General features: G+C 39.0%; 2 protein-coding genes across 7 annotated transcripts in view; one reads left to right on the top strand and one right to left on the bottom strand.

Annotated features, from left to right (window-relative positions):
• Positions 1–2,610: 2,610 nt before the first annotated feature.
• Positions 2,611–26,237, bottom strand: EXTL2 (exostosin like glycosyltransferase 2). Of its 4 annotated transcripts, none has more exons than XM_003808485.5 (5): positions 24,859–26,237; positions 18,973–19,048; positions 7,690–8,117; positions 7,010–7,080; positions 2,611–4,646 (listed from the first exon to the last, which is right to left on the bottom strand). In XM_003808485.5, the coding sequence occupies exons 2-5, from the start codon at positions 18,975–18,977 to the stop codon at positions 4,158–4,160; spliced, it is 993 nt and encodes a 330-aa protein (XP_003808533.1). In that variant the 5' UTR covers positions 18,978–19,048; positions 24,859–26,237; the 3' UTR covers positions 2,611–4,157. The 4 variants fall into 4 exon arrangements, with proteins under 4 accessions (XP_003808533.1, XP_003808534.1, XP_008958816.1 ...); XM_003808486.6 differs by having other exon boundaries at positions 18,973–19,084; positions 24,859–25,436; XM_008960568.5 differs by having other exon boundaries at positions 7,010–7,077; positions 24,859–24,998.
• SLC30A7 (solute carrier family 30 member 7) overlaps positions 26,126–26,739 on the top strand; it is a 105,560-nt gene continuing 104,946 nt past the window's right edge. For 2 of the 3 annotated variants that reach the window (XR_010110792.1, XM_008960569.5), the window contains exon 1: positions 26,301–26,567. Coding sequence is in view for 1 of the 3 variants with exons in the window: in XM_008960569.5 (XP_008958817.1) it covers positions 26,488–26,567 (80 nt within the window). In the remaining 2 variants the exon portion in view is untranslated. Of the gene's footprint in view, positions 26,568–26,739 lie in introns of all 3 variants that reach the window. The other variant, XM_055115495.2, reaches the window with a different exon arrangement.

Here is a 26,739-nt window from a genome sequence, read left to right as displayed (position 1 = left end):
CACTACTGACATTTTGGGACACTTAGTTCTTTGTGGTGAGGGCCTGTCTTGTGCATTGTGGGATGCTTAGCAGCATCCCTGGCCTCGACTCACTAGACGCCAGTAGCAAGCCCTCCATTGTAACAACCAAAAATGTCTCCAGACATTGCCAGATGTCCCCTCGGGGGCAAAATCAGTCCAGGTTAGGACCTACGGCTATAAAGTAAGACTGATTGCTTCAGATATATATTTTTTTAAACTACTGAAAATATTCCAATCAAGAATTTGATTCTTTTTCCTTTTAGATAAAAGAAATATTGACATATGAAAAAGAAAAGAGACTTGAGGCCTCTCTAGATTAAATAAATACTTCATTTACATATTCCTTCTGAGCTAGAGCTAAAGTGGGCCCCTTAAATTGCTTTCAGTACTTGCATATTTACTCTCGCTTCTTTTTATACTCTAAGGTATAATTTTGACACAGTTATTACTTCACAACCAAGCTTTCTTTTTAACTGTTGGCCAAGCTGCTGTTTATCAGTGATGGCTTTTACAATATTCTTTAATTTTCCTGCTATTGCAAAGTTCTCTTTACACGTTACGGCCCGTGAATCTTAGGGCAGGTATTTTCATCCCTATTCTTCAGATGAAATTAAGTCAAGCCAGGACTCAGTGCATGTTTCTGGGGTACCAAATGGTCTTTTTTTCATCTATGGTAGCTATATATTTGAGTTGTATATTAAGAAGGCTTTCAAGGAGTGGAGGAAAGAAGAATGAGGGAGGGGAAGAAGGAGGGAAGGCAGAAAGTGAACAAAGTTGAAAGCACCTTAGTGGAACAATAAACGATAAAAGCTGGCATGGGATAGAGGATGATATAATCTCACCATTTAAGTCATTGTGGCAACCTTTGAGATTCAGTACCTTCATACTCATCCTCCATCACAGCAATATCCTCCACTCCCTCTCCCACATTCCACTCCCTGTCCCTCCTACCCCCTCAAGTGCATGTATTCTAGCACACACAGATATCCCTTCCTGGCCTCAGGTTCAAAGCCTTAGGTCTTCCCAGAGGAAACAAATGTGGCCATTTCTGTTGCTTCCAAACGGTTTATTGCTGGTACCAGGAAATTTTCATTGTTTATACTCTAAACCTTGGAGTAAAGTTTTTAGAAGCTGTCAAATGCTTCCTGAAGCTTATATTGCCCTCCAGTTTTTTTGATAGTTGATTGCCTGCCTTTTCAGCCTTCTCAACACAGAGTTCTATGAATGAGCAGCCTTTCAAATCCAGCACTATTTATTTTATATATAGAAAATATATGAAAGAACCTGTTAAATAATACTCAATTTTGGGAAACTGACAGGAAACAGGTGCTCTCAGACGTGGTATGAATAGGCTAGCCATGTCAACACCTCTGGAAGCATTTAGCAGTATGTAGCAAAACCCTAAAAGCACACACACTACTAGATAGACCCAGGTATTGAACTTTGTTGGACTTGATTTTAAAGAAATAATTATAGATATGCTCAAAGATATCTTTTCAAGGCAAAGATACTTATCCAAATGTTTTTATAATGGTAAAAAAGTATAAAATAAAATGGTAGTATGATTGAGTGCATAAATTATGGTTTATTCATATAATAAAATACCAGATAAATCATGCTAGTAAAATATATGCCTAGAAAAGTCTGCAGGAACACATACAAAAATGCCATTGTTAATTGGGGTAGTGGGCTTTTAATTACTTCTTTATACTTTTCTGAATATGCCAAAATTGCCAGAATGAATATATACTGCTTTAATCATAAGAAAAATACTATTTGACAGAGCGAGACTCTGTCTCAAAAAAAAAAGAAAGGAAAAACAGTATTTGAAATAAATAATGAATAGGAGATGAAACTGCCATGGTTCCTTGCCCATAGTTAAATGTAAATAATTTCCTGAATGTCTCACCTGGTGGATGCAGGGGCTTCCTAACACCTAGGTGGTGAGTGGAAGGATTAATTCTATCCTTATTATCAATAACACTGTCATCCCAACAGCTTTCATTTATTGAACATCTAAAATGGGCAAGGCACTGTGCTATATTTATGCAAGTTATCTCTTTTATTCCTTAAAACAAACTCCAGGCAGTTATTATCCTTATTTTGCAGATAAGGAAACTGAGTAAAGAGAAAATGAGGTCTAGCAAGGATTTGAGCCCAAGTATTCTAATGGCAAAGTGTGCACAATTGACCCGCTACGCTGCATTGCTTCTCTTACAAAGTTTTAAGCCTGAGCATCTCTTCTCCAGATCATTTGAGGCAAGAATAAGAGGCGTTCAGGGAAAGACAGCTTTAATAGGAGTCTACCTACAATGCAAGAGTCTTTGTAATGTAGACTGAACTGCATTTTGGTTTCATATTATTTGCTCTATAATATCTGAAAACATGATATGATTAACTTATGTGATGCTTAAGACAAGTTTAAAGACACAAGATGGGAAATAAAATTTGGGAATATTTTTTCATGGGTAATGTGGCTAATGTCTCTACCTTATTCTCAGCAACATATTAGAGTATCATATCTAGAAATGTGTAAGAACACCAATCACAAAAACATGAGTCTGCTTAAGTTAACACAGAACACATGGATGGCAAAAGTTTCTTTTATTTATCTGCTAGAGGAATCATAAGAGGCAAAGAAGTACTACCAATATTGGACCAAACAGATAACTGACATTATCGATTTTTAGTAAGATTCTTAGTTTCTTTGTTTTTGTTTTTTACAATCTGACTGCATTGACACGTATACTCTTTAATGTAAAAAAAAAACCATCATATGTGGAACTAAATGCACGAAGACCTCATTATTGGAACATTAGCCATGATTATTTTAATATTCTCACAGCTTTGCAATTTTGAGACTATACTAGCATTATATAAGAAGGAAGAGGAGAAGGAGGAATAAGAGGGAAAGGAGGAGAAAGAGAAGGTGGTAAACAGAGGCCTAGTTAAGAATTCCTTGCCCTAGTGGTGAACAAGGACTAAACACAGACAATGGGTGAAACACAGACGCTAATTCACATAACAGAGAGTAGGCAACCTTAACAATGAATTGATGCAGACTCCTATAGAATTCCTCTGTTATGACTGGGTTCTTATTTTCTCCTCCTTGTATGTAGTTGAAATTTCATCATTATGAATAGTACCTTGGATCTTCTTTTTTTAAAGTTGTGAATGCAAGTGTTTGGCTTTGTAATACAACTTTTTAGTGTCCAGAAGATAACCAGTGCTCTACCAATAAAGATCTTTTGATACAAAGGGTTTTAACTTCTGCCAGTTCTTACTCATTTTTTTCAGGTTTTTTATACATTTCTTAAACAACACATACATTATGTAAAATATAAGAATTAATGTACATTCTCAAGGTCAGATTCAGTGACAAAATGCACTACCCGAATCTAGTAACACATTTACTCCTTGCTGCATATAAGTGGTGTATAAGAAATACAGGGTATATTGTTTTGTGATCCATGCAGTAAATGTTCACAAAAATCAAGCAAACAACTAGACGTTCTTCAGCTACTAAAATTAACTGTCCCAGTCACAAAAGACTTAACAAAAATAAAAGCATGGATGGTTACATCAAAACCATGCTGGACTGAGTTCGTCCTGGAAGAGCTGGTTGGCCACAAGGAAAGCACTGGCAGCTGCAAATTTTCCTCTTCATATGAGACTGAGACTATTCTCTTCTTACATGGCTTTACCCCATACCACAGGCTTTTGCTAAAGAGGCATTTCAGGTTTCAAATTAAAACAATTGACCTTTAGTGAAAAAGCAGAGAAATGCCTCTCTTGAGTTTCTGATCCTAGAAACAGCTTGCTATAGGTCCTTAAGGCAAATGCCAGGAGTCAAAGAACTGTAGAACAGTCTCAGGATGTAAACAGTAAAATCACTGACCAAGGAGTTATATCCCTGGATGAAAACTCTTCATAAGAAGACCTAACTGGATGAGACCAACTTCTTGGCTTTCAAAAGTAATGTGAATTTTATATCCTAGAAGCACTGCACTTTTTTTTTCTATTGTAGAGACTTCTGGAGTAGATAAAATTCATGATGTTGCTTAAAAAAATACATAGCATGGAGAAGCTACTCAAATGCCAAGCAGTTTTCAGGTTTGTTTTTGTTTGTTTTATTTTTATATTTTTCTTTTGTAGTTGGCATATGGAAAACCAAACTGGGAAATCATAATGTTGGAGTATTTTAAGGGCATGCTATCATAGATATTAACAAGCTTATTTATACAATAAGACCTCTGCAGAGCGTGCTCAGCTCGATGCCACATTCCAGAATAGCCACTGTTGGTTTCTTTTTCCAAATTGTCCATGTTTACAGGCTTCACAAATATCCCTGAAGTCTTGCCAATATGCTTGGCAATGATAAAATTCATGGCAATATCATCACAGTTTTGAGTATCATCTATCAAAGCATGGACAGCTGCAGGTTGCCTCTGAAATAATTCAAGATATTTGCTATTGAAGAATGAGGCTCCAATCAGCACCATAGAGTACTGGTCACCATTTCCAGACCCTGGTGCTTGCATTTCAAAACTTCCATAACTGTAGATACCTGATGAAGTAGAGACGTGCTTTCTAGGAACAAATCCTACAATTTGATCAGGAAATTGCTGAAAAGAGGGAAAAAGAACAATTAAATGTCACATATTTTTAGAGAAGACATAGTGAAAAAGGCAATGATTTATTACAGAGAGAATGAAACTGATTTGTCAACTCTTCCTTATTCCTGGTTTCTACATTTCAGTTTTATCTAGCTCCAGGTAACTTCATAAATGTGTGTTCTGATATGTTTACAGGTCAAATTGCATCACAACCCAAACATCTCTGAAAACAAATATTCTACCCTTACAAATGTTCTCCTAATTCAAACATTATCTGACATTAACAAATTCCAGTCACCAAAGAGTCCAATCCTTCAAAATCTGCTGCGAGAAAAGTTGACTGCCTGAATGCTATTTATTGTAGGAAATAAGAGATAATGGGATTGTTTTGAAAATTTGTTCTAATCTCTTAGGAGTATATAAAATTATGGACCTACATGTGTGATTATCTCTTTTTCATGTTGATTTCGATGTTCATAAAAATTACTGTTGATTTTAAACAATGTTATATTTATCCCATTTCAGCTTGGGTGTTTCTTTTTTTAAAAAATGAGATAATATAAATAAATGTTTATACTTATCTATATAAAATAAATGTTTATATTATATATATGTGAGAGAGATGCATCAGAATCTGATGAAAGGATAGATGGTAGATGAGCGTGACTAAAAATAAAACAACAATCAGCAAACAAAAGAAAAACACTGAAGCATGGGAAAGAGGTAAGAATTTATAGGGTTGAAAGTTTCATTCACTCATAAATAATTTGAGTTTCATTCATTTATTGAACAGATGCAGAACTAGGGACACACACACACACACACACACACCCACACACGAGGCTGAGTTAAATGCTATTTCAAAGCACTTATAGTCTAGAGAGGGCAGAGGGGTATGATATGGATATGCAAACAAGGAAGTACAATACTGTGAGAAAGTCGTTTTAAGTGCAGCTGGGTAAATCCGATGGGCACATTGAGGGTAGAATGACAACTGTGTTGCTGGGAGGCAAAGTGGAAGGTCAGGGGATGGGGGATAAAGGCTGGGAGCCTTCAGAGAAGATGCGCTATTTACACAATCTAGGAGAATGAAAGAAATTTCACAGTTGGCTAGAGAGGGAAAAGGGAAAACACTAAAAGTGGAGGTAATGGGCAAATACAAAGACACAGATGAATGTCTACTCGAATCTTGCTTGCTTATACACAAACCTCAGATCATTATGCTATGCAGGGTTTGGGTTGGACTGAATTTAAATTGGTCAATGGACTGAAATTGTTTTTGATATTTTTATAAATAAAACCTGAAATCGTATCTATATATCTTTAACTTATAGTTTACTCAGATGGTTCCAATTAACCACAGTCCCCATATTCTGCCTCCATTTTTACATTTTGGGCAAATGGATTTTTAAGCATCAATAGAAATCTCACAGTTGAATTATCACATTAGAACTTTTTGTCCAAGAAGCTTTCATTTATTTCATTTCATTCCAAGGGCTGGAAAAAAAAATTGTTGATATGGAAAAATTTCGTTGATCAGCACACTAGGCATGAAATTAAAAACTGAAGTTTTAAAAATGCTGATATCTGCTGAGTATTGTGATCACTTACTATTAATATCGAATGCTGTTATATCCCAAGAAGCTAATTTTAAAAGTTACCATGGCATAAATTCGATCATTTACTGGGTAGCACAGCGTTTAATTATTTGACACGGCTTCCAAGTACTTCCGTGCAGTTCCGGTTTCAGGTAATGGCAGTGCAACTTGTAAAAGTTAGCTATTACTAACACATATTCAATAGGAGAGAGCTGCTTTTATAGGATACTGACCAATTTATGCCTGCTTATTCAAGCTATGATTTAAGAAAAAACAAAACAAAATAAAACAAAACCCTCCTACCACAATGGTACATGTAAAATTATTACTGCAAAATTTCTAAACAATGCTCTCAGAACCAGGATTAAATTTTGTGGAGGTAATAAATACTTCCTTTTACAAAAAGTTATACACATTATTAACATAGAAATACGCTTATCATTTGAGACACATGTCTGTGGTCTAGGCAAAACACCTCCTCATTCTAGTTTTTGCTGGACCACATCTTTTCCCCATTGTTCTCTGGAAGGCAGTTCTAGCTCTTTTCCCCAATACACCAAAATATAAGTTAAATCTAGGTAAAAGATACTATAACTTTCAGGATGGCTGAACTAAGCTCAGAAAATCTTGATTAGCCTATAACAAATTCATCCATCTTTTAGATAAATATTATCTAAAATATTTTAGGTAACTTCTATATTAACCATGTTGCCCTGGTTAAGTACTAGTCAAGATCTTATAAAGACGGTTTCATAAAAGAGACAGCAACATTACCTGCCAAACTGAGAAAGCAAAAACAAGGTCTGGGGTGCTGATGAGTGTGTCATCATCTACCATCAACACTGCTAAAATGAAAGGACAAAAATTTAAGTTGAATAGTTTGGAAATGAAAACAAAAGTAGTAAAATACAATAGTGTCTATATAGATCATTCAAATGAAGTATTTTCTGACCCAATAATAAATAAGCAATGTATTCTTGGGGAGATTTGTCCAGTAGAAAATAATTTTTTTGGTATCATAACTGATTGTATAACTGCCTGAAGGGAAAATAATCAAGCAGTTATTATCCATCATCCTAGAAACTATTGGGCCTATAAATGAATAAAGCCAAGATTCTTTTAAGCAAATTGCAACCTCATGAAACTGTCAGGAATGGGAGGAAAAGAGGAGTGGCAAAAAAATATATTAAGCATAAGCTAAATGGCATCTTACTGTCAACTGTAATGCAATAATATGTAATTATAGCATATCCTTTATTACAATATTAACCTCTTTGCCAGGAAACCACTTCTTGACATCTTGGAAATTGTCCCTCAAGCTTTCCAAAGTGCTTTCTTAGGACTAACTTCCTTCATTTTTCTTCAGACAGTTAAGCAGAAGGCCAGAAATTCACGTCTGTCCCAGCTCTGGATAGCGGCAGCCTTTCCAGGCTAAGAACTACACTGCAACTCACCAATGGTTTCCAGTTCAGGAAAGACCTGGAGTCGATTTCTCATCCTGTTTGCTGTCTGTTGTTTGAAGATCACAGGGATAGGGTGGGGCCCTAGAGAATTCCATAATTCATCTGGTGCCTTCTCTCCAATATTGTTCCATACCACAATCACTTTGTGCAGATTTGGTACAGCCTGATAATGATTTAAAAGTTTCAATAAGAGATCTGTTCTGTTGTACGTCTGCATTATGAGAGTAAAGGAGTCCATGGTGGACTTGCCCTGGGATTTTATTTCCCTACGCAACATGAGCATCTTGTCTTCTTTAACACTGGGAAGTAAGGCAGTCAAAGCACCAGCTACCAGTAATAATACGAGGATGACCACCAAAGATAATCGAAGCACTCGAATCCCCATTACTCTCCCAGGAAGTTTGCAGATGTGGCAACACCTAGAGTAGAAATGGAAACAACATACAAATGTTAGCATTCTTACGAGTCCCTGTGTTTTCATGTTTTTTTCCAATGAGGAAAGATATCAATCTTATTTTAGTTGATTCAAATTCAGTTCTCCCTTCCTCCTCAATAAGGTAATTTGGCCTAAGAGATTTTAAAAAACCAGTTTAATATTCCCTTCCTTCTTGCCCTGCTTGTTACGCAGTTGCAGACAAAAGATGTTATACATACAAAATTGGAAAAATTAAGCATTTAAAAATTTGCCATCATTTTATCACTATATCTCCAGAACTGAGATTATTTTTCAACTGGGATTTTATTTCCCTTAGTAATATATTAATTTCAAATCTACACTTCTGCAGTAGCAGACTTTTTCCCAAACAAAATCATACAGAGCCATAATACATGAGGCAGCAAACAATTATGGTAGGTGTATTACTTACCAGCCCTATACTATGTGCTTCATATACCACAGTATGTACTTACTCATTCAACAGATAGTTACTGAGCACTTACTTTGTGCCACCACTGTTCCAGGTTCTGTGGATACAGCAATTAATGAGATAGAAAAGGTGTCTGCTGTTAGTAGCAGAGGAGATGATAGGGAGAAAGAGATAACACAATAAACAAATTCAAAAGATAATCTGGGGTAGTGGGTATGAAGAGAATCTGTTTATAAAGAGAATAAATCAGAATAAGCAAGGGCCAGATTATGTGGGACCTCTGACCCTCATTAAAGAGTCTGGATTTTACTATACGCCAGATGAGAAGCCATTGGAGTGTTCTTGGATCTAATTTATTATTTATTATTATTATTCCCATTTAATAGTTTAGATGCTTACAGAGATTACATGCCCTTCCCAAGATTACCAAGTAATTTCAGTAATAGTGCTAGGATTTCCAACAGGAAAATCTGCCCCCAGAGCCTAGGTTGTTCATGGGCTTGGGGGTGTATTGCCTGGCTTTACATCCAGGTTGAACTGAGGCACAGCCCTAGAGCTTCCACAACTCGATCTCTCACAGTACAAATCACAAGGTATTATTATCAGCTATGTACTCTCCCATCTTCCTTATTGTACCTAAAAGGTCTTCCAGAGATAGCCATAGAACAGTAGTGAACAAATTGATAAGTACAGTCTAGCCATCCACTGTCAAAAAATTTTGTGTAATCAAATCCCTTGCTTATATGAGAAAAGGTTAAATCTCAGACAGTTTTATAGATGCCTAAAACTCTTATTCCCTGGATTCCAATAATATTTCATTTCCATGCTTGCTGACTCCTGCTGTAGTACTGTTGGCGTTCAATTATTTCTGTTTTTCAATCTTCTGCTATTTCTGCTTCTGATTCCAGGCTACTTACTCTTCCACAGGCCACCAGAAGCATTTTAGGTATGGTCCTTGTTTTGTACTTTGGCAACTGAGTCTTCATAGCCATTTCAGCACATCATGGATCTATTTTACTACTCTATTCAAGTGCAAAGCCAGAAGTGAGGAAAATGAACTATTCAAAGAAATTTACTTACGAAAAGAAAGACTGGAAACAAAAACCAATCAGGAGTTTCTAAACAACATATTTAAAAGACCTTTAGGAAAAAAATAGATCTCTGAGAAAGAATAGATGAGATGTTATTCTTGGTGACCTTAATTAACCCATAGTCTATCCCTTCTCATCCCCACTTCTGGTACAATTTCTCTTCTTGGCTATATGATAAACAGTTACTCTCATCTATTGCTTAATACTGACAGATGTAATACAGCTGGATAAGACTTTTCACTGCTAACCACAGCTGAAGTATACTAACTGCAAAGAGCTACTGTCACTCTTCTTCTTGGTATAACACTGCCTCTGTACATTTTATTTTTGGTACTCCCCCTCTTCTTGGAAAAGTGAACTGTATGCATACTTACATAGTAATATTTAAGCTCTCGATTTCATGTCTTGTGGCTAAAGTCAGGCAATTGAAGCTAGGCCATCATTCCATAGGCAATCCTAAGACTGTAGTCTAAATTTAGTTTGGAATAGAATAGAATAGTTTTGGAATATTCTGTTCCAAACTAAATCTCATTTTACTTTCCTAATGATATCTACTCAACATTTTGTTTTTCACTGAGGAGACTTGGCAGTGGTTGGGTTAGTAACCATCATATTCCTGTAAGCTTGTTTCACGTTGTGGTGTGCGTTTTGTAATGGTAGAAAGTTTCCTCTCTATAGTTCAAGGACATAGAGAGATCATATATACCACATCTTTAACATTTTCTTTTGAAGTTTAAGTTTAGAGAATTGCAAAGAAGGACAAGGGCATACTCTCCATGACAGGACAGTATGCTCAGGCATGTGCAAGCAAAGGAAGAGTTTGTTCACAAAGACAAGGAGAAGATCATTGTCATTCAGCAGCTCTCACTTTTCAACAGTCCAGATTTGAAAAGTAATGTCACCTTTAGAGTAAGCTTTTGAGAGTGATTTCAAGGGTATCTCTCCTGGACTTTCTCTGCAGCTTGTTCTATTAAAAAGAGCAATTTTGTGTTTCTGCTTCTATCACGGCCTCACTCTTAAGGTATAAATAAAATAAATTATTTTCAAGGTAACCTCAGCTTTTCCATGATTATTTTACAAGGATAATAACTTAAAGCTTTAGTCTACCATGTTTTCATTTTATCTACCCTCTTACTAAAACAACATGTAATGTTAATGTGGTCAAAGACAAATCATTATGAATTAACAATCTTGGTTCAAAGTCCTTGAAAATCCTTTTAATATTGAACGAAAAGTAGGTCCCATAACACATATTTTCAGTTCTACATAAAAATGACCGGTTATAAGTACTGAGAATAAAGAATCACTTCGACTAACTGCATTATAGTATACCATGATTAAGATCTTTATATTCATTTTCTGCAGCTGAGTAGGAATAGCACATTCTAAAACTTACATAGAAGTGTTTCTGATCTCTAGACACTAATAACTTGCTATCTAGCAGTTTTAATCTAGAAAAAGTAATAAGATTAATTACTATAGCTTACTATAAATATACACTGTTGAAGACACTCATGAGTGACTGCTTCCTTCTCATGTATTCTTTTAAGTAGGAGTTTATCCCCTGTATCCATCACAGACATTTCCTTTCAGATAGCTCCTAATCCCCCAATTTTACCTGTATCAGAAAGGTTTCAGGAGATATGAATAATTTATGTCTTTAGAAACATAGTGTAAATATTTCATGTGGTATTTATTAAATAATGCAACCCAATAAAATTATGTAAATTTTAGTTTGCATAGTAAAGTACGAAGAGCAAGGACTTTATAGACTGTAGTGCAAGTGGCACACTGTACTTTGACAATAGCTGAGGTCTAGAACTCCATTGTAGGCCCATTAGAAACAGCTTCAGTACAATTTGGAGAATAATGATGACTTTGTGGCTAGAAGGATTTCACAGTTTTTGGCGTTCTTCTGTTCTTCTTTTAGAGAAAGAACCTATCATCTAATTTGCAGCTTTGAGCTTTGAATGAGAGATATGAGAAAAAACACATCTGGATGACCTATGTCGTACTTGGGAAGAACTAAGAAGTAAACATAAGCACCTCAGTTCTCTTGCCCTCAATTCCTAAACTTTCCCTTTAGGTTTTGGTTTTTCATTTTTTAAGTTATGTCTTTATATATTTGCTGACACCCTGCCTCATTCCAAAAAGGATCTGACAGCTCTTAGTCTATTCCCCTTCTGTCCTTCACCCATCCCCATGACTGCAGTAAATATAACTTTGATAAATACAGTAAATGCCAACAAAACAAAAATCCTTCCTCTTCTCCTCATGAACTAAAAAAATCCAAGATTTCCCCCAATGATATTTTCTGCACATTAATTCATTAGTTCTTTATAGGTAGAGAACACATCCTTTTAGTTATTTTGATACATTGTTACTTAGCGTCTTCTACACCAGAGGTCCCCAATCCCCAGGCTACACATCAGTACTGGTCTGCAGCCTGTTAGGAACTGGGCTGCACAGCAGGAGGTGAGCAATGGGTAAGCAAGCATTACCACCTGAGCTCCACCTCCTGTCAGATCAGCTGCGGCATTAGATTCTCACAAGCGTGCAAACCCTATTGTGAACTGTGCATGTGAGGGATCTAGGCTGCATGCTCCTTATGAGAATTTAATGCTTGATGATCTGAGGTGGAACAGTTTTATCCCAAAACCATCCCCCACCACCCATCCATGGAAAAATTGTCTTCCACAAAACAGGTCCCTAGTGCCAGAAAGCTTGGGGACCACTGTTGGGGACACAAAGGGTTTTCAACTAGAGATGATTTTGTCTTCCAAGGGACAGTTGGCAAAGTCTGGAGATATCTCTGATTGTCACCACTAGAGGGGAGATACTATTGCTATCTAGTGGGTAGATGTTAGGGATGCTGCTAAATATCCTGCGATGCATAGGACAGCCCCCCATGGCAAAGAATTATCTGACCTAACACGGCAATAATGCCAAGGTTGAGAAACCCTGATCTACATATAGGTTGCCTAATAAAACACACTTAAACATCATGATGAGGACTACTAGAGAGGTGGCTTCTGAAAATCCTACTGCCATTAGTTATACTCAAACAATAAAAGGCAAAGCCCTGTCTCTAAAACTGCCCCGGTAGGCCAAGCATGATGGCTCAAATCTGTAATCCCAGCACTTACGGGGGCAAAAGCAGGATTCTGCCTGAGCCCCAGAACTTGAGACCAGCCTGGGCAATGTCATGAGACCCCATTCCTATAAATAAATTAAAAAATCAGCCATCTGTAGTGGTGCATGCCTATAGTCCCAGCTACTTAGGACGCTGAGGCAGGAGGATAGCTGGAGCCAAGACGTTGAGGCTGCTGCAGTGAGCTGTGATTGCATCACTGCACTCCTGCCTGGGGAACAGAGTGAGACTCTCATCTCATAAAAAAACAAAAAACAAAAAACACAACAAACCAACTAAAAAATACTGCCCCAATAATTACATAATTATATGACTTATTGCACAAACACAGAAACTCAGAGAGCTGAAAGAGACTTCAGGGTCCTCCTTAGCCAGTTTCCTTGTTTCACAGATAAACAACTCAAGGTCCGGGGATAAGGAGCTTGCCTAAGGTCATGCAGCTGCATGTGGCTAATCAGCAGCAGAACCAAGAGAAGACTCTAAACCTTCTGATGGCACAGTCCACAACTCTTTCCACTATGCTAGGGTAAATTCTGCAAGGATGTGTCAAAAAATTAATAAGGAAGACTGTCACTAACCTGCAAGATAATATAAAAAATTATACTTGTTATGTTGGAGTTTTTTAGTATCTTTAAGGAGAGATCACACACCATAAAATTTACCCATTTAAAGTATACAGTTCAGTAGCTTTTAATATAATCACAGAGTTTTGCAACCATCACCACAATTTAATTTTAAAACATTTTCAACACCTCAGAAAGAAACCCCAGACCCATTAGCAGCCAATCCCTGTTTTCACTTCCCTTAACCCCTGACCTCCATCCCAGCTCCAGGAAACCACTAATTTATTTTCTGTCTCAGTGGATTTGCCTATTCTGGATATTTCATATGAATGGAATCATACAATATATGACCATTGTATCTGGCTTTTTTCACTTAGCATAATGTTTTTGAGGTTCATCCATGCTGTATATATCATGAGGTACATATCACTACCTCATTTTTTTTGTTGCCAAGTAACATTCCATTCTATGGATAGACCACATTTTCTTCATTCATCAGTTAATGGACGTTTGAATTGTTTCCACATATTGGCCATTATGAATAATGCTGCTATGAACATTCATGTACAAGTTTTTATGTGAATCTATGGTTTCAGTCCTCTTAGGTGCTTACCTAAGAGTAGAATTGCTGGGTCATTATGTCAGTAATATTTAAATATCTGAGAACCGAAGTAGCTTTTCAAAGAGCATTATTTGAAATTACAAGTAATTTTCTTAAATGTGGACATAGAATAAGAAAGTAAATAATATATAGTATATTAAATAACAGTACAAATTCTGTCATGGATGTCTTTAAATGGACCAGGCAATTTGAATTTCCAAAGATCTGCTATAGAGTTACTTACTACATAATCTATCAAAGTTCCCTAGAAGAAACACCGTTGAAGGATTCTTTCCTCAAGGCTAGTTCCTTCAGACTGGAAAGCAATAATTATCCAGAGAGAAGCTGAAAACAAACATGCCAGTGCACAGCATGAACAAAGATTATGTTCTCTGACTCATAAGGTAGAAAAGCAATGAGCAACGTGGTGTTGTACAATGAGAAGCTGTCATTTTTATTTTGCTGCCACAGATGGCAGCAGAGCGGTAACTATTCTGCCATTTCACTACGAGATTTGCCTCATACTGTCCAGATTGTTTCTCCTCTGGCTCATCTTCTAGAATATTTACTTGCCTATAAACTGATGAATATAGAATATAGATGCTCAGAAAAGGGGCCTCAGCTGCCAAGAGATAAAATCATTCCAAGGTTGAATACAGAGGCCAATGCAGAACCTGAGCTGATGCACGTAAGAAGATGCAAAAAGAAAATTGGAAGAGACGGCTCTGAAACCAATGACCAGTTTCTGACCAGGTTTATGGCATGCAGATAACCAACACTGTTTAAACTAAGGCAAAGGCGCATGTGGTGCCAAATTCCAAAAAGACATTTCCCCTCAATGGTACCTACATACAGTGAGCCGATCCATGACTCCATGTATTGGTACATGCTATTTTCTCTACTTCCAAAACCCTTCTATCTGACAAACTCTTACTCCCTGCCCCTCAAATCTCTTTCAAATATCACATCTCCTATAAATGTTTCCCTCACCACTCTCCACCCTGAGTATTCCAGTGAACTCTGATTACTGTGTTTCTAGTCCTTGTTTTCAGGTATTTCAACTATCGACTGTTCTTTTGCTGTTTTTTTCAGTCTTAACGTATCTTGAGGGAAGTTTCTGTCCTTCTTTATAATCCAGAACAGTGTCTGGCCCATTTTTTGACTCAGTGCTCACATCACTATAGTTGAATTAAATGAGGGAATTTATGTCTAAATTGTCCTAAATGTCAATGAATGCCTGAAACATTAACAGAATAAATGCAGATTAAATGTAAATTAAGGCCCAATTAAGACTAGACAGTACCAAAGCAACTGTTCCCTACATAGAAGAGCTGGGTCATCACCCATCTGGTGACTAGAAGAGCATGTCATGAAATGTGACCTCAAACACAGACCACACAAGCCCCCTTTCTACATGCAGTTCTGTGGCCAAGCCACTTGATAAACAAAAGATGTCTCAGATCTCTGATTTTTTTTCACATCTTTTCAAAGATATTCTGCATTAAAATATATTTGAACATCCCTGTTTCTATGAAAGCTCTTGGTGAATGAGCTGATTTGCCTTGGGGGGAAAGCATCATTTGATGGATAATATCATCCTTGTGAATTTCCCCAAGGAAGTTTAGCAGGTCATGATAACCGGAAGCTATATTATTTAATCCGGCACGCAGCATACATGATTTAAACAGACAAAAAACCTCTTACTTGGTTGAGAAAAGAAAATTTAGTTTGGGTTCAGAAAGTGACAAAAACTACAGACTTCATGACAATTGGCAGAAAGAGAAAACTAAGTCAGAACACTACACAACTCAATTCAGTATTGCCCATGGTAAGCTTCTTCCATTAAAATTATAAGCAGCATAAACTAGAATTTATTGCATTGCAAAATACAAAATGCCAGAAATGGTACATGAAAGGTCATTTTTCTTCACAAGTCTTTTCCAGGTGCTATACAAGATTCTGGGAAGAGTTTTTGATGTAAGGTTTTTACCCACATTCAGGAAAGTCATTCTTTTCATTGTTGTTTTAGAAATGCCATACAGCTTTTCTCATTTTCTACCAATTCTATGCTCTCCTTCCAAAATGATTTCCCCTCCCTTTTTCCTAAGTAGCTCTTCTATTCTTACGAGGTTCTTCTTAATTCCTGTTACTTTTTTCACAAATCTAAAACAAAATAATTTAAATTAGTTTGTGTTAATAATAAATATAGCAGTAAAGGCAGGAATAGGAATAGACTTATAATAATAAAAGAGTCCATGTAGTGTCAGAGATTCATCTTGTGATCTTGTGTTTATGGCCAATTACAGTGATATGAATGGATCATTTAGATGACTACAATCTGGATCAACTGTGTTACGGACTAGTTATTAGGGTGGAAGTGATCCATCTTTTCTATTGACAATAGAATGGCTACGCATATATATGATCATTGATAGCCAATTTAAACCTTGTTATTTAGAAGGCCTAGTCCTGCCCTTTTTAGACTACAGTTCTGAAACAATTGCTAAAATATTGAGAAGTAGCTACACAAACTTCAGTATCACATTTAAGTAGAATGATGTTGCTGCAATAGGTCATTTAGCACTGCAAGCTGTGAGGAAAGCATCTCTGTGCTGATTACATTAAACATCACGTCTTCCTTCTGGCGGACAGGTTGAATGAGCCATTTCTTAACAGGTAAATCAGGCTAGAATGAACAAGGGCAGCACTGAAAATGGGATATCAGGCATTAAGTACCTGTGTTTCTATTTCCCTCCTCAATCCTAAGCTCTTATGCATTGCAAAAGTGCTCATCAGTTCTAGCATTTTCTAGTTTTCCTCTTCCCCTTTCCTATACAAAGGATCTTATTCCTTCTCAACAATGCTTCAGGCAGCTATTATCAATTAACTAGAGTTTGCTTTGTTATCACTTATTTACAGGGAAATAACATAAATATTATGCATAAAGTCGTTTTCAAGCACCACTTGCTTCCTTCAATCCAGCTATCTGCTACTGAGGTAGACAATGAGGTCCTTTCTACTTTCAAACTGCGCAGGTCTGAATTATGCTAGATAAAAGTTCTTTCTAGCTTTGCACCTATCTCTTGGAATAGTGAATTAATTGTAGCTATTGATGATGATAATGATAATGATGATGATGTTTGGAGATGACCAATTCCATGGACATATATTAGGGCAGGAGTGAGAGAGGCCTTATTCCTAAGAGGAACATATCCATGACTCATAGGATCCAAGGAGTCAACGCATCCTAAGAGGAAAGCCTAGAAATAGAAAAGCATTTTTAGCTCAGTACAGTGCCATGCAAAATTAGTTCTAGAAATGGGTCAAAAAGAAACCAAGTACCTCTGCAAATATTGTACATTTACCATTCCAGGATACCGGAGATTTTCATTTGAATCTGTTTTGTCAGGCAACAGATCCCTGTTCTGTTCTATAGAACCCTTTCTCTTTTATCCAATATTGGTTTTCAGCCATTAACTCACTTTCCAAAATCACTTCTGTAAGAGAAATGGATTTCATACAGATGAATTATGGCTTAAAAATATTTTTAAGTATTGAACCTAAGATGGAAGCAATCCCACTTCATGTGAGCTTTCTTACTTTATTAGGGGAAGGTCAAAATATCCAGCAAATATTTATAGGTATTTACCACGTGCCCAGCACTAAGTACTAAGGGATGGTAGTGAGCAAGAAGAACCAATTTCTGCCCTCACAGAGCTGAGCATTACTAATGAAAGTTGTCAGAGCTCTCCCTGCTTCATGTTATAGAACCTCAAATTGACAATGTTTCAAATCTTTAGAAAGAAAGGAAATAAAGTGTATCCATCCCATTTTGCAGAGAAGACATTTGAGATTGAGAATATAGTATTAAAAGATTTTTCCTGAGCCACAGAAAGAGTGGCAAGTCTAAATCAAACTCTCGACTCTCTCACTTGAGCTACATTGTATTTTCTTTTTTTCTTTCTTTTTTTGAGACAGAGTCTCACTCTGTCGCCCAGGCTGGAGATAAGTGGCGCGATCCGGCTCACTGCAAGCTCCGCCTCCCCGGGTCATTCTCCTGCCTCAGCCTCCAGAGTAGCTGGGACTACAGGCGTCCGCCATCACACCCAGCAAATTTTTTTGTATTTTTAGTAGAGACGGGGTTTCACCGTATTAGCCAGGATGGTCTCGATCTCCTGACCTTGTGATCCGCCCGCCTTGGCCTCCCAAAGTGTTGGAATTACAGGCGTGAGCCACCGCGCCCCGCCCGCCACATTGTATTTTCTATGTCTTCTGAATAGTCTCTATATCCAGCTTTGTTCTGGTCTACAAGAATATTCAACTCTATACATACTGACGTCATTCTGTAACCTGGAATACTATTTCAATGGACCTAAGAGAGGTCTCTCAGTATTTTCTAAGATTTTGGCTTAAGTAAGAACTAGTGTTTCCAAGGAAATAAAACCAACTCTATAGGAGATAATTTTTCTCAGACAAAAGTACTGGTACTTCACCCATGTTCATTGTGGCCTTATTTGCAAGAGCCAAAAGGCAGAAGCAACCTAAAGGTCAATTGACAGATGAATGGATAATACATTTAGAAAATATGATACACAGGTACAAAAGAGTATTATTATTCTGTTTTTACAAATTAGGGAATTCTGATACATGCCACAACATAGATGAATCTTGAAGACATTATGTTAATTGAAATAAGCAGTCACAAAAAGACAAATACTGTATGATTCCATTTATTATGAGGTACCTAGGAAAGTCAAATTTATAGAAACAGAAAGAATGGCAGTTGCCAGGGGCTGGGAGTAGGAAGAAATGGACAGTTGTTGTTCAGTGGGTATAAAGTTTCAGTTTTGCAAGATGAAAAAGTTCCAGAGATCGGCCGCACAACAATGTGAAAACAGTTAACACTACTGAACTATATACTTAAAACCCGTTAAGGTGATAAATTTTGTGTTATACGTATTTTACAACAGTTAAACAAAAGCCAAAAAATATTGGTACTTACCTCATTGTGTTGAAGTTTAATTTTTAAAAAATTTCCTTATAGCTTCAGTAATTGATAGAAGCAGGCTCACTTGTCACTATTAAGATAAATCAAAGAATTTTCTGTGATGTTTCTGTCAGTCAGCAGGAAATTTAAAAACAAAACAAAAAATGGTGCTTTCAATGCCATTGTCCATAAGCCTTGAGTTACTTTAGAAATAAAAATTTGTTATTCTGTCTTCTAAAAATTATATTTAGGCAATGAGGTAGATGATTAATGACTTCCAGTGAGGTTGGTGCTATATTTTGGTTTTCATCTTTCTATTGAGGGTTGTATTAGTCTGTTTTCACACTGCTATAAAGAAATACCCCAGACTAGGCAATTTATAAAGGAAAGAGGTTTAATTGACTCATAGTTCCACATGGCTAGGGAGGCCTCTTATGACCATCATGGAAGATGAAGCAGGCACCTTCTTTACAAGGGGGCAGGAGAGAGTGAGTAAGCACAGGAAAAACTGCCACTTTTATAACCGTCAGATCTTGTGAGAACTCACTCACTATCACAAGAACAGCATGGGAGAAACTGCCCCCATGATCTAATCACCTCCCACTGGGTCCATCCCACAACAAGTGGGGATTATGGGGATTACAATTCAAAATGAGATTTGGGTGGGGACACAGCCAAACCATATCATTCTACCCCGGCCCCTCCTAAATTTCATTTCAAAACACAATCATGCCTTCCCAACAGTCCCCCAAAGTCTTAACTCATTCCAGCATTAACCCAAAAGCCCAAGTCCAAAGTCTCTTCTAAGGCAAGGCAAGTCCCTTCTGCTTAGGAGCCTGTAAAATCAAAAGCAAGTTAGTTCCTTCAAAGATACAGTGGGGATATAGGCATTGGAAAAATGCTCCCATTCCAAATGGGAGAAATAGGGCAAAAAAAAGGGGCCACAGGCCCCATGCAAGTCCGAAATCCAGTGGGGCGGTCATTAAATCTTAAGGTTCTTAAATAATCTCCTTTGACTCTGTGTCTCACATCTAGAACATGTTGATGCAAGAGGTGGGCTCTCAGAGTCTTGGGAAGCTGTACTCCTGTGGCTTTTCAGGGTACAGTCCCCCTCCTGGCTGCTTTCATAGGCTGGTGTTTGAGTGTCTGTGGCTTTTCCAGGCGCACAGTACAAGCTGTCTGTGGATCTACCATTCTGGGGTCTGGAAGATGGTGGCCCTGTTCTTACAGCTCCACTAGGCAATGCTCCAGTGGCGACTTTGTGTGGGGACTCCAACCCCACTTCTCCCTTCCACACTGCCCTAGCAGAGGTTCTCCATGAGGGCTCCACCCCTGCAGCAAACTTCTGCCTGGACATCCAGGCATTGCCATACATCCTCTGAAATGTAGACAGAGGTTCCTAAACCTTAATTCTTGACTTCTGTGTACCCATAGGCTCAACACCATGTATAAGCTGCCAAGGCTTGGGGCTTGCATCCTCTGAAACAATGTCCTGAGCTGTATGTTGGCCCCTTTTAGCCATGGCTGAGATGCAGGGCACCAAGTCCCAAGGCTGCACAGAGTAGGAGTAGGGTCCTGGGCCCAGCCCATGAAACCATTTTTCCCTCCTACACCTCTGGGCCTGTGATGGGAGAAGCTGCTGTGAAGGTCTCTGACATGCCCTGGAGATATTTTCCCCTTTGTCTTAGTGATTAACATTAGGCTCCTTGTTACTTATGCAAATTCCTGCAGCTGGTTTGAATTCCACCCCAGAAAATGGGTTTTTCTTTTCTACCATATAGTCAGGCTGCAAATTTTCCTGACTTTTATACTCTGCTTCCCTTTTAAACACAAGTTCCAAATTCAGATCATCTCTCTCAGGTTCAAAGTTCCACAGATCTCTAGGGCAGGAGCAAAATGCCACCAGCCTGTTTGCTAAAGTATAGCAAGAGTGACCTTTGCTGCAGTTCCCAATAAGTTCCTCATCTCCATCTGAGACCACATCAGCCTGGACTTCATTGTCCATATCACTATCAGCATTTTGGTCGAAACCATTCAACAAGTCTCTAGGAAGTTCCAAACTTTCCTACATCTTCCTGTCTTCTGAGCTCTCCAAACTTTTCCATCCTCTACCCATTACCCAGTTCCAAAGTCTCTTCCATATTTTTGGATATTTTTATACCAATGCCCTACTCTCTGCAGTACCAATTTACTTCACCAGGTAAAAAACTATGACCTGCTGAGGTGCTTGCTGAAAGCAAAGGGAATACAGAATGGGTAGTAGAAGAAGGTAGTGATCAATACCAGCTATGACCACATAAGCAGTTGCAGAAACTAGGACTGTAATTGTCATGAGTTTTCCTCCTTATTTTGTTAAGAATATGTTTATGCATGTATACACTTGTACTAAGAATAAAGAATATATCTATATTTCCCCTCTTTTTCCTGTATCCTGTGACATTTATTGACATCATATCAGCATTTAAGTGTTGTTAACTTTATGTAATGGCATTTAGGTTAAGGATTAGTATGCTTCTGGTTGTATAAAGGATAGCTGTATTGTTAGGCGTAATTATGACCGTATTATTGTTTTTATGTAAGCACGCAATGGGTTCACCTTGCCTGCTACCTAGACCGAACGAATTTATCAAGACAGGGGAATTGCAAAAGAGAAAGAGTAATCTATGCAGAGCTGGTTGTGCGGGAGACCAGAGTTTTAGTGTTACTCAAATCAGCCTCCTGGAAAACTCAGGGATCAGAGTTTTTAAGGATAATCTGTTGGGTAAGGGGCCAGTGAGTTGGGAGTGCTGATTGGTTGGCTTGTGGATGAAATCTTAGGGAGTCAAAACTGTCCTTTTATGCTGACTCAGCTCCAGGGTGGGGGCCACAGAACTGGTTGGCAGGTCCAAATGGGGCCATCCAGTTATCAGAAATGCAAAAACCTGAAAAGACATCTCAAAAGGCCAATCTTAGTTTCACAATAGTGATGTTATCTTCAAGAGTAACTGGAAAAGTTGCAAATCTTATGACCTCTGGAATAATGGCTGGTAATATTTAGAATTCCAGCCCCTCTCATCCTAACTTGGTGCCTGGTGGCCTTTCAATCATTTTACAACAACAGTTTAGCTTTTGGGAAGGGCTATTATTTAAACTATAAACTAAATTCCTTCCCAAGGCTAGTTTGGCTTACATTCAGGAATGGACAAGGACAGTTTAGAGGTTAGAAGCAAGACGGAGTTGGTTAGGTCTGATATCTTTCACTGTCATAATTTCCTCAATTATAATTTTTGCAAAGGCAGTTTCATTTATTTGGAGATTAGGTATGATTTCAAGAAATGTGTATGGGTTCAAGTTGACAAGGGATGGACTTGTGAAGGTTAATATTGTCAACTTGATTGAATTAAAAGATGCAAAGTATTGTTTCTAGGTGTATTTGGGTGTTTCTGGGTGTTGCCAGCAGAGATTAACATTTGAGTCAGTGGACTAGGACAGGAAGACCCACTCTCAGGAAGACCCACTCACAATGTGGGTGGGCACCATCCAATTGGCTGCCAGCATGGCTACGAAAAGCAGGCAGAAGGTGGGAGAAGCTGACTTGCTGAGTATTTGGGCTTCATCTTTCTCCTGTACCGGATGCTTCTTGCCCTCGAACATCAGGCTCCAAGTTCTTTGACTGTTAGACTCTTAGACTTACACCAGTGGTTTGTCAGGGGCTCTCAGGTCTTTGGCCACAGACTGAAGGCGGCAGTGTCGGCTTCCCTACCTTTGAGGTTTTGGGACTCTGATTGAGCCACTACTGGCTTTCTTGCTCCTCAACTTGCAGATGGCCTATTGTAGGACTTCACATTGTGATTGTTTGAGTCAGTTCTTTTTAATAAACTCATTTTCATATACGCATCTATCCTACTAGAACTATCCTAGTTCTGTCCCTCCAGAGAACCCTAATACAAGGATCCAGAAGCAAAATAAATGCACACGATCCCAACTATCTAATGTTACACATTTGAAACCAGAGGATGTATGCCATGGAGCAAAACATTTGAACATGTCAGCAATTTGCACTTGTATCCAGTTTCTAGATTTATATGAATTTGTATTCTTATGTACCTTTACAACTCCTTTTTTAACCAGCAGTTCCCAGGGCACTCAATTTGAAGCATCTAAAAGGGTCAAACAGGGTTGCAGATAAATGCCAGGGTTGATTACTGAGGAAGGACAGATAGCATCTTTCCTATTCCTTGCTGACCATTGCCCAAAAGGAGCTGAAACCATGACTGAAATGAGCTTCTGCCCCTTAATTCTCTCTGCTTTCATTTCTCAGAATCCTCAATCACATGTCTGAGCAGCTGGGGTTTTTCCACCCATAGAGTCTGCATAGCTAACCTAATGCAATTAGTTGGTAGGAGAGATATAAAAACATATTTAAAAGTTCAGGGTAGAAATCCATTTTTTAGTTTAAAAATGTTCAATAGTATATGTATTTTATGATCTTATAAACCTATTTAATCTTGTAACATACAAAGGAATTAAGAATTCTGATTGGTGACTTGCAAGATACCATTTGAACAGAGTTGAAGAATCATTTTTGATTTTCCAATACGACATATTGAAAGGGCAAAAGGAATGGCTTAGTATTTATAGAAAGACTTACTGAGTGACAGCTGTCCCTCCACACTGCTCCAAGGGCATCCCTTGTGTAAATTTTAAACATCACAGAGTTCTAAAAGACGAGACTGATTTGCCTGTCACAACCCCCCGCTTTCTTCATAACTACTCCTTTCCATAAAATTCCTCCAGGGAAGGAACTTTTTATTTATCTGGCTTTGTATCCCCAGCACCCAGCACAGAGCCTGGCACATAGAAGACATTCATTAAATGACTGTTGAATGAATGAAAGAAACAAATTTGATATGACAACAAAGATAGGTTAACATATATGGGACAAACATTATTTGACAATGACAAAAGAAGTGAGGCACAGCCTGACGTTTTTCACTCATAGAACTTTTCCTGATTTAAATAGTGTCCACCTACACTTTTATATTGCAAATAAAATGCCTTTAGTTTTAAATTTGGTCATTATGCTCTTTAAGACTGAAAGATGTGAAGACATCACGTCACTTTTTGAAAGGAGAAGGTCCTCATGGGAATACCTATCATATATCTTTGGGGATGGGGAGTGGGGGAATTTGGGAGTCTCTGGAAACTGATGTAACTGAAATTAAACTTCAATTTCTCGTACCCATTTCAAAACTATTTGAAAAGGGGTAATGTAGGTTTCTCCATAAACCACTTAAGCGATTTCTGATTTGTAGCAATACAGTATAAAATATAGGACTTATTTTCAAAGGCAGAATACAAAAAAGTTCAAAATGCAGCTGACCTTGATGAGTTAGGATTATGCTGGAAATCAGTTGCTGAAATTTAATTATTCCTATTACTTCTCCCGCCTTCTCCCAAGTTAAATCATATTGAATAACGGCGTTTTGGAGAAAAATCCAATTACCATAGAATTATTTATCTTTAAACTATCTAGTTTGCACCCAATTAATTTTTCCTCAGCAGTGCAGTAGAGTAAAATTCAAGGTCTACTGCTAATACAAAAACTTCCTTCCAAAAAAAGAGTAAATGCTACTAATTTTAAATATTTCTACATTTAAATTAAAAGAATGAAATATACGCTAACAAAGGCAAATACAAAATACTTTTCCCAGAACTTACTTCTGAAACCTAGCTGTTTTTACACAGCAGTTTTAATTAACATTTTTCAAAATTGTAGAATAAGTACATATTTTCAAAAATAAAACCACCGAATACTCCATACACGCACACAAAGTTCTCAGAACGAGAGCAAAACATGCATATATCCTCACTACAAAAAGAAAAATACTAACACTGGAGCATTTTGCTGTGTCTCCTTACCTCGAGTGCAGTAGATTGCAGTAGGGCCAGCCGATTTATTTCCCTGCAGCTTAGTTATCATAAAACGGAAGGGGCGTCTCGTTTGCTCATTTTTGTTTTTTTTCTAAACCAAGTAGCGTGCATCTATCCTTCTCCATTAGCTGGATTAACAACCTGGAAAAAGTGCCGCCCGCAAAGTGAGCGCCTGGAGCAAGGGACAGTCCCCGAGTGGCCGCCCCTCCCTTTCGGTGACGCTCCACTTCCTGTCGGCCTAAAAGGCATTCCCAGAAAGCTCGGTTTTGTAGTTTCCAGCCCACCTCCGAAAGCCAATCCTTTCCTCCATTTCTTCTCCAAGGTAACAACTTTTAAACATTCACGTGACGGACCACCTTCCCTCAGCCAAACAACTTCCCTGAAAGGCGCCGGAAGGAGCCTTCCCATCCACCGCGGGTGCCCAGGAAAGGCCTGTGGGGCTCTCCTCCCCGCGCTCCACACGCCCTCGCATCCCACCGAGGCGCCAGCTTCTGCCTGCACGTTGCTGAAACTGGCCTGGAGGTTCTGACAAGAATTAGAGCGGCGGCCGTTGCCCCGGGGATGACCTGGAAGCGAAAGAGACCTGCACGAATTCTAGAGTTTCGGGGTTTCCGCGGGTTGAGATTGTACGGGAAACAATGCATTAACCAAACCTAAAAATCAAACAAACACGTCTGGTAGAACCTACCATTAAAAAGCTTCTTTCCTATACTACGTTTAACAGCCTTTATTTTGAAAGACATTGATTGATGCCACGCATGGTGGCGCACGCCTGGGGTCTCAGCTACTCCGGAGGCTGAGGAGGATCACTTGCGTCCGGGAGTTCCAGGCTGTAGTGAGCCTCATTGTGCTCCAGCCTAGGTGACAGGGCGAGACCTTGTCTCTTAAAAAAATAAAGAAAGAAAAACATTGATCGCCTCCTGCGTGGCAGTCCAGAAGGGTCAAGCGCTGTTTTCGGGGTGGCGTGGAATGGATTCCTAAGATTTGGGCGCCCATAGAGTTAACGCAGCAAAACGATCACTTGCGTTTCCTGCGGACTGGCGGCAATAGAACACGTGGCTGCCTAGACTCTTAATCACTGATATCTACCACACCAGGATTTAATGCCAGTTGGGAGGAAATGGCGAAAGGGCAGGCGCTGGAGCCCATGCATCCGGGAACACTGGTGGTAGGCGGTCGGGTGGGCGTGAGCGGGCTCTCCATCTCCCAGCCCAGTCTGCAGGTCGCCACCTCAGGATTTTCTTCCTGAGTCCGGGTGGCAAGATTCCATCCCAGGTCAGCCCCTCACACCCCCTGGTAGTTGCCACCTCCTGGCGTCCCTCCAACAGCTCCAGCACCTTTCTCATCCCGCCCCCGCCGCAAGCCACGCCCTCCGCCGCGCAGGCCCCGCCCGCGACCGGCCTCCCTCCTTTCCTGTCCCAGGACGCGTTGCGCGGCCCGGGCCGGAAGTAAGCGAATTCCCGGGTGTGTGTCTGTGTCTGTCTGTGTCTCGCAGCGGCGCGCGGCCCCGGACAAGCGCTGGGGATTCCCGTTTGAGGCGTCACTACTGTCACTGCCATCACCCCACGGAGCCACTTCTAGAGGGGAGTAGACCCGGCCCTTCGCCGGGCAGAGAAGATGTTGCCCCTGTCCATCAAGGACGATGAATACAAACCACCCAAGTTCAATTTGTTCGGCAAGATCTCGGGCTGGTTTAGGTGCGGGGTGCTGTGTTTGCGGGGAGGGGGTGTCCGGCAGAAAGGGAGAAGGCCCAGACCTCAGGATGGCCCGAGGTCCAGTGAGGGAGAGTCAGAAACTCCCCGTCAACCCCTAGCTGTGAGGAAAGGAGCATGTGAACTGGGAGGGTCTTGAAGGGGGTACCCAGCCTCG

The sequence above is a fragment of the Pan paniscus genome, chromosome 1, assembly GCF_029289425.2.
Source record: "Pan paniscus chromosome 1, NHGRI_mPanPan1-v2.0_pri, whole genome shotgun sequence".
NCBI lineage: Eukaryota > Metazoa > Chordata > Mammalia > Primates > Hominidae > Pan > Pan paniscus.
The sequence above is the reverse complement of the archived record's forward strand: the minus strand, read 5'-3'. Positions and strand labels throughout refer to the sequence as shown.